We start from the raw sequence: 13364 nt of genomic DNA, 5'->3' as shown, positions 1-13364 counted from the left end.
AAAAATGAAATTTCAGACCTATTAGTAAAAATTTGTAACTTATCATTAAAATCATCCATTGTACCTGAAGACTGGAGGATAGCAAATGTAACCCCAATATTTAAAAAGGGCTCCAGGGGCGATCCGGGAAACTACAGACCGGTTAGCCTGACTTCAGTGCCAGGAAAAATAGTGGAAAGTGTTCTAAACATCAAAATCACAGAACATATAGAAAGACATGGTTTAATGGAACAAAGTCAGCATGGCTTTACCCAGGGCAAGTCTTGCCTCACAAATCTGCTTCACTTTTTTGAAGGAGTTATTAAACATGTGGATAAAGGTGAACCGGTAGATATAGTATACTTGGATTTTCAGAAGGCGTTTGACAAAGTTCCTCATGAGAGGCTTCTAGGAAAAGTAAAAAGTCATGGGATAGGTGGCGATGTCCTTTCATATATTGCAAACTGGCTAAAAGACAGGAAACAGAGAGTAGGATTAAATGGGCAATTTTCTCAGTGGAAGGGAGTGGACAGTGGAGTGCCTCAGGGATCTGTATTGGGACCCTTACTGTTCAATATATTTATAAATGATCTGGAAAGAAATACGACGAGTGAGATAATCAAATTTGCAGATGACACAAAATTGTTCAGAGTAGTTAAATCACAAGCAGATTGTGATAAATTGCAGGAAGACCTTGTGAGACTGGAAAATTGGGCATCCAAATGGCAGATGAAATTTAATGTGGATAAGTGCAAGGTGATGCATATAGGGAAAAATAACCCATGCTATAATTACACAATGTTGGGTTCCATATTAGGTGCTACAACCCAAGAAAGAGATCTAGGTGTCATAGTGGATAACACATTGAAATCGTCGGTACAGTGTGCTGCGGCAGTCAAAAAAGCAAACAGAATGTTGGGAATTATTAGAAAAGGAATGGTGAATAAAACGGAAAATGTCATAATGCCTCTGTATCGCTCCATGGTGAGACCGCACCTTGAATACTGTGTACAATTCTGGTCGCCACATCTCAAAAAAGATATAATTGCGATGGAGAAGGTACAGAGAAGGGCTACCAAAATGATAAGGGGAATGGAACAACTCCCCTATGAGGAAAGACTAAAGAGGTTAGGACTTTTCAGCTTGGAGAAGAGACGACTGAGGGGGGATATGATAGAGGTGTTTAAAACCATGAGAGGTCTAGAACGGGTAGATGTGAATCGGTTATTTACTCTTTCGGATAGTAGAAAGACTAGGGGGCACTCCATGAAGTTAGCATGGGGCACATTTAAAACTAATCGGAGAAAGTTCTTTTTTACTCAACGCACAATTAAACTCTGGAATTTGTTGCCAGAGAATGTGGTTAGTGCAGTTAGTATAGCTGTGTTTAAAAAAGGATTGGATAAGTTCTTGGAGGAGAAGTCCATTACCTGCTATTAAGTTCACTTAGAGAATAGCCACTGCCATTAGCAATGGTTACATGGAATAGACTTAGTTTTTGGGTACTTGCCAGGTTCTCATGGCCTGGATTGGCCACTGTTGGAAACAGGATGCTGGGCTTGATGGACCCTTGGTCTGACCCAGTATGGCATTTTCTTATGTTCTTATGTTCTTATCTTCCTCCTCCAAGGAGAATCGGGATCGAGACTGGAGGAGGCGCTGGTGGTTGCTGGGCTCTGAGGGGCTTGCCAATATGGGCTGCATTGGCAAAACATCAAGCAACACATCCAGCCTTTCCAGGAGAGGTGCCAGCATGGAGGGTGCTAGTTCCGATGCCGGTATGGGGGCCAGTGGCGGTGGCGGTTGAAGGCCCCAAAGGGCATTGAGCACTGCCTGTTGGACCATGCGGGTCCAGTTCCTCTCTAAACGAGGGTGCAGACAAAACTGTCCCTGGAGTAGGAGGCAGGCTAGGCATCACCAGAGCTTCCATGGGGGTCCACAAAGGCTCTGTGCTCAGCACAGATACTGGTGGGGAACGCCGTGGGCTGCTGGATCTAGAGGAGGATGGGGCCGCCTCTCCCCGGGGCCTCTTCAGACGGGGTTCGACCGAGGCTGATGCCACTCCGCTGTCGGTATTGGCACCAGACAGTGACATCCGTCGGTGCCGGTGTCGATGCTTCCCACAGTACTCGGCCTGGTCCTTCTCCGGCACCGAGGACAACAATGTAGAAGTCTTCGAATGCGTCTATGCCGGTGAGGGGCGGTCTCCCGCTCCTCAGTCTTCTTGGCAGGGTTTCGATGGGGGAAAGTCCTAGTCAGAGTGATCCCCATGACTCGATACACCCAGCACTGGAGTCGATGGAGCAGATTGCTTGGAACCAAACAAGTGCTCCATCTTCTCCAGGTGGGTGCGCCAGCCTTTGGGAGTCATCTGAGCACAGCTTGGATATTGATTGACATCATGGGAAGGCCTGAGACACAGGATGCAGACTTCGTGTGGGTCCATTATGGACATAGTCCGCGGACACTCCAGGCACTTCCGAAAACTGGTCGCCATGACAAAAAGGGGAGGCATGCGGTCAGTGACCATCTGCCACCGGGAAGTAACAGCCGGGAAACAACCGCAAAACCGCAAGCAGACTTACCGGACGTCTGAGAAGTCTGTGCGCAATGGGGGACCCTGAGACAGGGAACCTTTTCAAGGCAATGGCGGTAGTTGCAGCAGCATTGAGAGAGGACGGAATTCTGGTACACCCGTATTTGGACGACTGGCTGAGTTCACGCCAAGTCACTGGAAGGAAGCCATCTGGTAACTTGCAAGGTGATTTCCCTGTTGTGGGAGCTTGGGTGGATGGTTAACCTAGCCAAGAGCAGCCTTCAGCCTGCTCAGTCGCTGGAATACCTGGGGGTTCGGTTCGACATGCAGCAAGGCAAGATGTTCCTGCCAGAAGCTCGAATTCAAAGTTGCCAGCTCAAACCCGTCTATCGTTGAACACTCTGCAACGACTGTATGGTCTTAACCGGAGGGCCTTGGCTTAATGGCAGCAACTTTGATATTGGTACTGTGGGCGAGGGCGCATATGCAGCCTCGTCAGTGCTCCTTGCTGTCTCGGTGGAATCCGCAGTCTCAGTTCAGCTCCACCTGCCAATGGAGATCTCCTCCCAACTGCAGTGGTGGCTGCAGGCGGATCATCTATGGAAGGGAGTCTCCTTGTCCCCACTGGACTGGCTAGTACTGACAACGGATGCGAGTCTTCTAGGTTGGGGAGCTCACTGTCAGGAGTTGATGGCACAAGGGCAATGGAGTGCAGAAGAGTCTCTCTGGAATATCAATCGGCTGGAAGCCAGGGCTGCCTGGTTAGCATGTTAGCAGTTCAGCAACAGGCTGCAAGGTCAGTCAGTCTGAATAATGTCAGACAATGCAATGAGCAGGGAGGTACCAAGAGCCAGCAGGTGTCGCTAGAAATAGATCAACTTATGGAATTGGGCGGAGGTGCATCTCCAGATGATCTCAGCCTTGCCCATTGCAGGCAAAGACAATCGGGCCGATACAGTAAACCTCACAGGAGAGCCGGTGAGCACCCACTCTCCCGACGCGCGCCCAGGCCACTATCCTGGGCACGCAATTCACTAAGCCAAGGCATGCAAATTAGGGCCCATGGTAAAAAGGAGGCACTAGGGACACTAGCGCGTCCCTAGCGCCTCCTTATTGACAAAAGCGGTGGCTGTCAGCGGGTTTGACAGCCGACGCTTAATTTTACCGGCTTCGGTTGTCGAACCCGTTGACAGCCACGGGTTCGGAAAACGGACGCCGGTAAAATTGAACATCCGTTTTACAACCCGCAGGCAAATTTTTTTTTTTTTTTTTAATCTTTGGGGACTCCAACTTAATATTGCTATGATATTAAGTCGGAGGGTGTACCCAAAAGCAGTTTTTTCTGCTTTTCTGTACACTTTCCCGGTGCCGGCCGAAATTAACGCCTGCCTTTAGCATTATCCTTTATTGCGCAGGACTAACTAATAGGCTCATCAACATGCATTTGCATGTTGCAGGCGCTATTAGTTTCGGGGGGGGGGGGGGTTGGCCGCGTGTTTTCCATGCGCTATTACCCCTTACTGAATAAGGGGTAAAAATAGTGCATCGAAAACATGTGTCTAAACGGGGGCTAACAGTGCGCTCGGCCTGAGCGCACTTTACTGTATCAGCCCAAATGTCAGAGCAGACTTTCTCAGCAGAGAGTCTGGACCCAGGAGAGTGCCCTGGGTCCAGCCTTGTCAGACAAGGCTTATCAGCTGGTTATGGATCATTGGGGTCTCCAGTTCCTGGACCTGTTGGTGACTCTGCGCAGTGCAAAAGTTCTGCGATTCTTCAGCTGCAGAAGAAATCAGAAGTCATTGGGGATTGATGCCCTGGTGCAGGTGTGGCCAGAAGGCAAGTTGCTGTAAGCTTTTCCTCCATGGCCCATGTTGAGCAAATTAATTCGAAGGATCAAACACCACAGGAGGATAGTGCTCTTAGTCGCTCCAGATTGGTCCAGGAGACCGTGGTATGCAGATCTGCGAAGGCTTCTGGTGAACTTGCCTCTTCGACTTCCAGTGCACAGGAACCTGTTGCAGCAGGGATCTATGAATATCCAGCACAAGTTTGCCTTACAGTATGGCCCTTGAAAGGGCTCGCTTGCTGAAACTTGGATACACTGCAGCTGTGATTTCCACCTTGCTAAGAGCTAGAAAGTTCTCCATTTCCTTAACCTGGGTGTGAGTTTGGAGAGTGTTTGAGGCCTGGTGTGCGGATTGATGTTTTCTTCCTTCTTAATGGTCAAGATTCTGCTTATTTTGTAATTTTTGCAGGATGGCTTGAATAAAGACTTGGCACTTAATTCCTTAAAGGTACAAGTAGAGGCTCTCACTTGTTTCAGGGGTCAGATAAATAGTGGATCCTTGTTGGCTCATCCCGATGTGACCAGTTTTCTGAAAGGAATGAAACATCTTCGTCCTCCCTTGCAGTTTCCGGTGCCACCATGATCTTGGATTTTTTTTTTGTCAGGCCCTACGTTTAGACCGCTACATACTCTGTCCTTGCGGTTGCTGACTTTGAAAACTGTGTTCCTTGTGGCAATTTGTTCGGTATGTAAGGTTTCCGAATTGCAGGCCTTGTCTTGTCAGAGGCCATTTCTCCAGGTGACTCCAGGGGTGGTACAGCTGTATACTGTTCCTTCCTTTTTACCGAAGGTGGTCACTGAGTTTCACTTGAATCAGACCATCTCCCTGCCATCTCTGGATAAAGAGAGGGATGCAGAGGAGTATTGTCTGTTGCGACCCTTGGATGTCAAAAGACATATTGTCAGGTATCTGGCGGTTACTGAGCCTTTGCGAAGTTGGATCTCCTGTTTGTCCTTCACGGCGATTCTAGACAGGGAGTCTCGGCCTCGCGGGCTACAATATCTCACTGGATTAAGGAGATAGTCACGACTGCATATGTGGATGCTGGGAAGCCGTTACCTAGTAAGGTTTGGGTTCATTCCACTCTGGCTCAGGCGATGTCAAGGGCAGAAGTTAGATTGTTGTCTCCCGTCAACATTTGCTGAGCTGTGACTTGGTCCTCCTTACATACCTTTTCCAGGTATTATTGCCTGGATGTTCAGCCCGGGAGGATGTAGCCTTTGCACGTGTGGTTTTGACTGAACCGTGGGCAGCCTCTCGCCCTATTTGGGAGTAGCTTGTGTAATCCCACTTGTTCTGGATTCACCTGACTTGGCTGCTGAGTGGTTGCATTTTACTCCTCCTATGTGTCTACATGTTATAGGGATTACTGGTAAGTGTAATTCCAGTCCCTAGCCTAGTGTTGTTATGTTCTTATCTGAGCTCAGTGTTGCCTGTTGGCTGAGTATTGACATGGTTATCTGTTTTTCATCAAGTTTTTTGCTAGTCTGTCACAGTTGCTTTTGAAGAGAATACTGGCAGGCTGATGTCACTGCAGGGGTATATATACTGTGTCATCAGTTTGCTCAGTCTCCATCTGCTGGTAGAGGTGCATAACCCACTTGTTCTGGATTCATCTGACTGTCCTAAAGAAAAGGAAATTATCAGGTAAGTAGTAATTTCTCATTTGATGTCCTATATTCCTATACCTATGCCTTGATCACTATATTGATTAGATAAGCTAGTTGTTTGGTATCACAATTATATATGAGATGATAAATAAATGAATATTCTAACAGTTATCTATTATTGTTACCTTCCTAAACTGTTGATTTTGATGTGTTTCATTCAAGAGTGAATTAAGATTCTCTGTGCATTTTCCAAGTCATGAGGGTGGCCAGTAGAGGCTGGTACTCTTTTAAGAAGGGTGGATTATCCCAAATGAGAGCCATAGTTTGACAAATTCCAGCTCCCATCAACATTTATGTATTTATTTATAGGTACTTCTATACTGCCCCTCCAAACAAAATGATTGGGGCGGTTTACAATATTACAATGTACATAAACTTAAAACATCGTTGTAGAATCATTTAAGACAGTATCATATTTACAGTATTGTAGTAATCTGAAAGATACTGGATCTGTGTCCTTTGCCGCAGGTAAAAAAAAAATTGTACTGCTGTTGACTTCAGTCTTTTCATTTCATTCTTCAGGATCCGCACTCTGGTTGCCAGAGCAGAAGCAGTTCATCTCTATCCTTCCACAGTACTCCTCCTCCCCTGCCACTGCCTCAGCAAAATTCCAATTCAGTTCCTCTTCCTGGGATTACAGGCATATCACAGCAGCAGCAACTTGTCAATGGACTGGCAAGAGTAACAGGAAATGCTCTTGGAAGCAGTGCTGGCACTGTTAACCACACCATCTCCAACCTTCCTATGGTAGGAAGCCTGCTAGGAAACCTGGCAGCAAGCCAGCAGCAGCTCTCTGTGAATGGAATCCTGGGAAATGTAAACGGCACAATCCAGACTGCAGGTGCTGTGACACAGTCACAGAATTCTGTTACACAAAGCAGTGGGCCACCTGCACTTCAGTTATCCACCAATATGAACAGGTGAGATTCAACAATAAAAAAGCCAGAGCCACTTGAGCAGCACATTGTTTTGCATCAGTAATGCCAACTATTACCTCATGCTACCATACCTTCAAGTTCCCCCCTCACTGTTTTTGCTTTCCCCCTTTTCTATCCACTTTTCATTTTTAATTTATTCTATTTTAACTCTTCTATCCCTCAGTCCCCATCATCTTGATTTCTCACTTTTGTTTGGTTCTCCTTAAATACATACATAGCCAGAGGCTGGGGCACAATACATAGAAATAAAAAAAAATGTGCAAATAATAAATTAAGAACATAAGAAATTGCCATGCTGGGTCAGACCAAGGGTCCATCAAGCCCAGCATCCTGTTTCCAACAGAGGCCAAAACCAGGCCACAAGAACCTGGCAATTACCCAAACACTAAGAAGAACCCATGCTACTGATGCCAGTAACAGCAGAGGCCATTTCCTAAGTCAACTTGATTAATAGCAGTTAATGAACTTATCCTCCAAGAACTTATCCAAACCTTTTTTAAACCCAGCTACACTAACTGCACTAACCACATCCTCTGGCAACAAATTCCAGAGCTTAATTGTGCGTTGAGTGAAAAAGTATTTTCTCTGATTGGTCTTAAATGTTCTACTTGCTAACTTCAAAGAGTGCCCACTAGTCCTTCTATTATCTGAAAGTGTAAATAACCGATTCACATCTACTCATTCAAGACCTGTCATGATTTTAAAGACCTCTATCATATCCCCCTCAGCCATCTCTTCTCCAAGCTGAACAGCCCTAACCTCTTCAGCCTTTCCTCATAGGGAAGCTGTTCCATCCCCTTTATCATTTTGGTCACCCTTCTCTGTACCTTCTCCATCGCAAATATATCTTTTTTGAAATGCGGCGACCAGAATTGTACACAGTATTCAAGGTGCGGTCTCACCATGGAGCAATACAGAGGCATTATGACATTTTCTGTTTTATTAATCATTCCCTTCCTAATAATTCCTAACATTCTGTTTGCTTTTTTGACAGCTGCAGCACACTGAGCCAATGATTTCAAAGTATTATCCACTATGATGCCTAGATCTTTTTCCGGGGTGGTAGCTCCTAATATGGAACCTAACATCGTGTAACTACAGCAAGGGTTATTTTTCCCTATATGCATCACCTTGCACTTGTCCACATTAAATTTCATCTGCCATTTGGATGCCCAATCTTCCAGTCTCTCAAGGTCCTCCTGCAATTTATCACAGTCCGCTTGTGATTTAACTACTCTGAATAAATTTGTATCATCTGCAAAAGTAACAGATATTTCCAAGTACAAATCAAAGACGTAATGTCAGAAAAAATAAACCTTCAAACAGGAGTACCACAGGGATCAGGCCCTATCTGCTACACTCTTCAACATATACCTGTTACCGTTATGTCACCTGCTGGCTGGTCTGGGCATCACACATTACATATATGCTGATAATATTCAATTAATACTACCCATCGACGACACAATTGAAAAAACATTAAACATAGCTAACATGTATCTAGATATCATCAAAAAGCTACTAAACCAAATGGAGTTAGTAATTAATATAGAGAAAACAGAATTCCTACATTTAGAATGCAAAAATATAGAGATCATTCAAAGTCCAATCACACTCAAAAACAACCAAAAAATAGAATTAGCAGAGAAAGTACGGAACCTAGGAGTATTAATTGACACAGAACTAAGCTTAAAACAACATATATCTTTAAAAGTAAAGGAAGGAAAAGCCAAACTCATGATTCTCAGAAGACTTAAACCATTTCTAACAACTGCCAACTTTTGATCAGTGTTACAAGCTTTAATTTTTGCAAGCACTGATTATTGTAACGCCCTACTACTAAGTCTACCATACACCTCACTAAGACCACTCCAAATTTTACAAAACCGGCTGCAAGAATCCTGACCGGTAAAAGTAAGAGACACATCACCGAAACCCTGGCTGAGTTACACTGGCTACCCATTGAGCAAAGAATACAGTCCAAAACACTATGCACCATACATAAATTAATACATAACGAAAAAGCAGAATGGCTGAACACAGCCCTTCGCGTACAGGTCCCTAACAGAAACCTGAGATCGGCTAACAAAGCACTCCTAACTATTCCATCAATCAAAACAGCAAGACTAACAACAAGTAAGAGAAAGGGCGCTATCCTTGGCAGGACCCATACTATGGAACACCATGCCCTTAGAGTTAAGATTACAAAGAGACATTAAAACCTTTAGAAAAAGTTTAAAAACATGGCTCTTTAAACAAGCAAAGAGAAGGGAGAATAGAACCCAGGGAAGTGCAAGGTATGGACAATAGAACATCCACACACATCACCGTAATCAATATGTGTATAGTTTATTTTTATTTTTTCGCTCATCACTAAAGGATAAAGTTACAATAATAAAGCTTGTCTTGTATTCAAAACTGATTCAGAGAGATTTGGGCATGATTTATCACATTTACCAATTAATATTGTTTACAAAACTGTTACCGAACCATTATGGCACCTTTGTAAATTGATATATTTTAGCAACATTATTTTATGTGCCTTACTGTAAACCATTGTGACGGTATCTATCTTAACAACGGTATAGAAAAGATTTAAAATAAATTTGATAACCTCACTCATCGTATTCCTTTCCAGATCATTTATAAATATATTGAAAAGCACCGGTCCAAGTACAGATCCCTGAGGCACTCCACTGTTTACCCTTTTCCACTGAGAAAATTGACCATTTAATCCTACTCTCTGTTTCCTGTCTTTTAACCAGTTTGTAATCCACGAAAGGACATCGCCTTGTATCCCATGATTTTTTAGTTTTCTTAGAAGCCTCTCATGAGGGACTTTGTCAAACGCCTTCTGAAAATCCAAATACATTACATCTATCGGTTCACCTTTATCCACATGATTATTAACCCCTTCAAAAAAATGAAGCAGATTTGTAAGGCAAGACTTCACTTGGGTAAATCCATGTTGATTGTGTTCCATTAAACCATGTCTTTCTATCTGCTCTGTAATTTTGATCTTTAGAATAGTTTCCACTATTTTTCCCGGCACTGAACTCAGGCTTACTGGTCTATAGTTTCCCGGATTGCCTCTAGAGCCCTTTTTAAATTTTGGGGTTACGTTGGCCACCCTCCAGGTACAATGGATGATTTTAATGATTGGTTACAAATTTTAACTAATAGATCCGAAATTTCATTTTGTTAGGATCCATGGTTAGTGGGCCCTTGGCCTGAGGTGGGAGGTGGTACCACCCATGGGGAGGAGCCTCAACATCGGGAGGCGAGGTCTGTAGCAGCAGGTGACAGTCCAGGGAGTACAAAGAGAGCTGAAGACTGGGGTGTGGGTATGAATGCCAGAGTAGGTCCTCCTAGTGGTGAAGTGCAGAGCAGGCACTGATGAGCAGAGAATGCAAGGCAGGGTATGGAGGAGTGCTGAGGGAATGGCCCCAGGGGGCAGAGCCAAGGGGTGAGTCAGCACGGAAGGAATGACGTAGGCTTACCAGAGGAGCGTGGAAGCCCAGGGGTCTCTGGCAATGCACGTGGGCACTACCCCGAGGAGTAGGGGAGTGCAAGCACAGTCACGTGAAGTACACGAGGTGCTGCCCCTAGGAGCAGGGAGTGCGAGACAGTCAGACGTGAAGGCAATGGCCCACAGAGCGGGGTACAACAATGCTGAGTCTCTACAAAGCAGAGTAGTACAGCAATGGCCCGCATAGCAGGATACCCAACACTGAGTCTCCACGAGCAGAGTAGTTCCAGAAGCGACCCCGAGGAGCGGGGAAGCTGGCAGGCAGCGTCCAAGGCGCAGGGCCCTCTGAGGAGTGGATAGCCAGAGACAGGAATGAGCCCCGAGGAGCAGGTACCCAAGAATGTCTCACGCCAGGAGGTGCAGGATACAGGAATCAACGTCCGAAGAGAGATCAGCAGGATTCAGCAATGAAGGAACTCGTTGCCAAGTCGATTAGAGCCAGGCCCCGGTGGTGCTTAAGAGTCCAGGGCTAGTAATGTCATCAGGAGGAGACGCCCCTGATGTTCCCGCCCTGGCGTCCTTAAAGGAGGGCCATGTAGCGAGCGCGCGTGCTTAGGAAGGCCCGAAGGAAACAAGGCGGTCGGCGGCATCCTTTCTGCTCTGGGGGGTCTTCGAACAGGGCCATGTGTGTCAGAAGCAGCTAGCCACAGCCGCGAGTTCACCCAAGGAAGAGAGGGCGGCAGCACATGAAGTGAGTAAGAGCGGTCATAACTGTCTGCGACTGATGGTCATAACATCATTTTTTAGTTCCTTCAGAACCCAGGGATGCATTCCATATGGTCCAGGTGTTTTGCTACTCTTTAGTTTGTCAATCTGGCCTTCTCCATCTTCCAGGTTCACAGTGATTTGGTTCAGATCATCTGACTCATCACCCTTGAAAGCCATCTCCGGAACTGGTATCTCCCCAACATACTCACTAGTAAATACAGAAGCAAAGAATTAATTTAGTCTTTCTGCAATGGCCTTAACTTCTCTAAGAGTCCCTTTACCCTTCGGTCATCTAACGGTCCAACCAACACCCTCACAGGTTTCTTGCTTCGGATATATTTTTTAAAGTTTTCATTATGAGTTTTTGCCTCTATGGCCAGCTTCATTTCAAATTCTCTCTTTGCCTGTCTTATCAATGTTTTACACTTAACTTGACAATGCTTATGCGATTTCCTTTTTTCTTCAAATGGATCCTTCTTCCAATTTTTGAAGGATGTTTTGGGGTTTTTTTGGCTAAAATAGCCCTTTTTCACCTCCCCTTTTAACCATGCCAGTAATTGTTTTGCCTTCCTTCCCCACCTTTCTTAATGCGTGGAATACATCTTCACTGCACGTCTAGGATTGTATTTTTAAACAATGTCCATGCCTGTTGAACACTTTTAACCTTTGCAGCTGCACCTTTCAGGTTTTTTTTCTAACTATTTTCCTCATTTTATCAAAGTTTCCCTTTTGAAAATTTAGGGTTAGAGCTGTAGATTTACTTATTGTCCCCCTTCCAGTTATTAGTTTAAATTTGATCATGTTATGATCACTATTGCCAAGTGGCCCCACCACTGTTACCTCTCTCACCAAATCCTGTGTTCCACTAAGAATTAAATCTAAACTAGCTCCCTCTCTCATTGGTTCCTGAACCAATTGTTCCATGAAGCAGTCGTTTACTACATCCAGGAACTTTATGTCTCTAGCATTGGGGTAATTGAAATCTCCCATTATTACTGCACTGCCAATTTGGTTAGCTTCCCTGATTTCTCTTAGCATTTCATCATCTGTCTGACCATTTTGTCCAGGTGGACGGCAGTATACTCCTATTACTATACTCTTACCAACACACAAGGAATTGCTACCCATCTAGATTCTACTGAGCATTTAGTCTCTTGTATGATCTTTATCCTGTTGGACTCTATATCCTCCCGGACATAAAGTGCCACACCCCCACCAAGTTGATCCTCCCTATCATTGCGATATAATTTGTACCCTGATATAGCACTGTCCCATTGGTTATCCTCCTTCCACCAAATCTCTGTGATGCCGATTATGTCAATCTCATCATTTGCTGCTATACACTCTAACTCTCCCATCTTACTTCTTAGACTTCTGGCATTGGCATACAGACATTTCAAAGTGTGTTTTTTGTTTGTATTAACAACCTGCTTTTCAGTTGTTAGGAATAATTTGGAAATCATTAGCTTTGGTGATTTTTTACACATAGGCACATGGACTACGTTTGCTTTTATTGGAACCACTCTGTTGGGATGCCCTAACTCTCCTGTTTCATTAGTATCCTTCAAGGATACATTTCTCCGAACCATGCACTGCTGAGTGACTGTCGGCTTTCCCCATTGTTCTAGTTTAAAAGCCGCTCTATCTCCTTTTTAAAAGTTAGTGCCAGCAGCTTTGTTCCACTCTGCTTAAGGTGGAGCCCATCCTTTCGGAAAAGTCTCCCCTTTCCCCAAAAGTTTCCCCAGTTCCTTACAAAACTGAATCCCTCTTCCCTGCACCAGTTAGCAGTTCAAAGATTGTAAAAATAATTGTATTATCTGCATGAGCCTTGTAAATGGCTGCAGCTGATGCCTTGCCTGGTTGTACAAATTCCCCATGAGTAGGTAGGAAACAGGGCTTGCACTTTTCTAACCCTTTCCGTTTTTCATGTGCAGCATGCCAGGTCTGAATACTGTGACAGAGCAACAGCGCCACCTCCTGCATCAGCATGAACAGCAATTGCAACAACTTCAGCAGCTCCTTGCATCTTCACAACTGACACCGGTAAAAGGCATTAAATATTTCACCTACAGTTTGTAACAGGACCTCCCTTCAGCACAGGCAAGCATGCATGATCAAATATAAAATGAACTATTTCTCAGTCAGAGTTCATACAGC

At 44.8% G+C, this 13364-nt stretch overlaps 1 protein-coding gene across 3 annotated transcripts in view; it reads left to right on the top strand.

Annotated features, from left to right (window-relative positions):
* MLLT6 (MLLT6, PHD finger containing) overlaps positions 1-13364 on the top strand; it is a 371762-nt gene that overhangs the window by 342013 nt on the left and 16385 nt on the right. For all 3 annotated transcript variants that reach the window (XM_029573666.1, XM_029573665.1, XM_029573668.1), the window contains 2 exons: positions 6555-6952; positions 13142-13250. In XM_029573666.1, the coding sequence (XP_029429526.1) occupies positions 6555-6952; positions 13142-13250 (507 nt within the window). The remainder of the gene's footprint in view (positions 1-6554; positions 6953-13141; positions 13251-13364) is intronic.

This window comes from Rhinatrema bivittatum, chromosome 12, assembly GCF_901001135.1.
Source record: "Rhinatrema bivittatum chromosome 12, aRhiBiv1.1, whole genome shotgun sequence".
Taxonomy (NCBI): domain Eukaryota; kingdom Metazoa; phylum Chordata; class Amphibia; order Gymnophiona; family Rhinatrematidae; genus Rhinatrema; species Rhinatrema bivittatum.
Note: the sequence above shows the minus strand (reverse complement) of the source record. Positions and strands in the feature narration are given on the sequence as shown.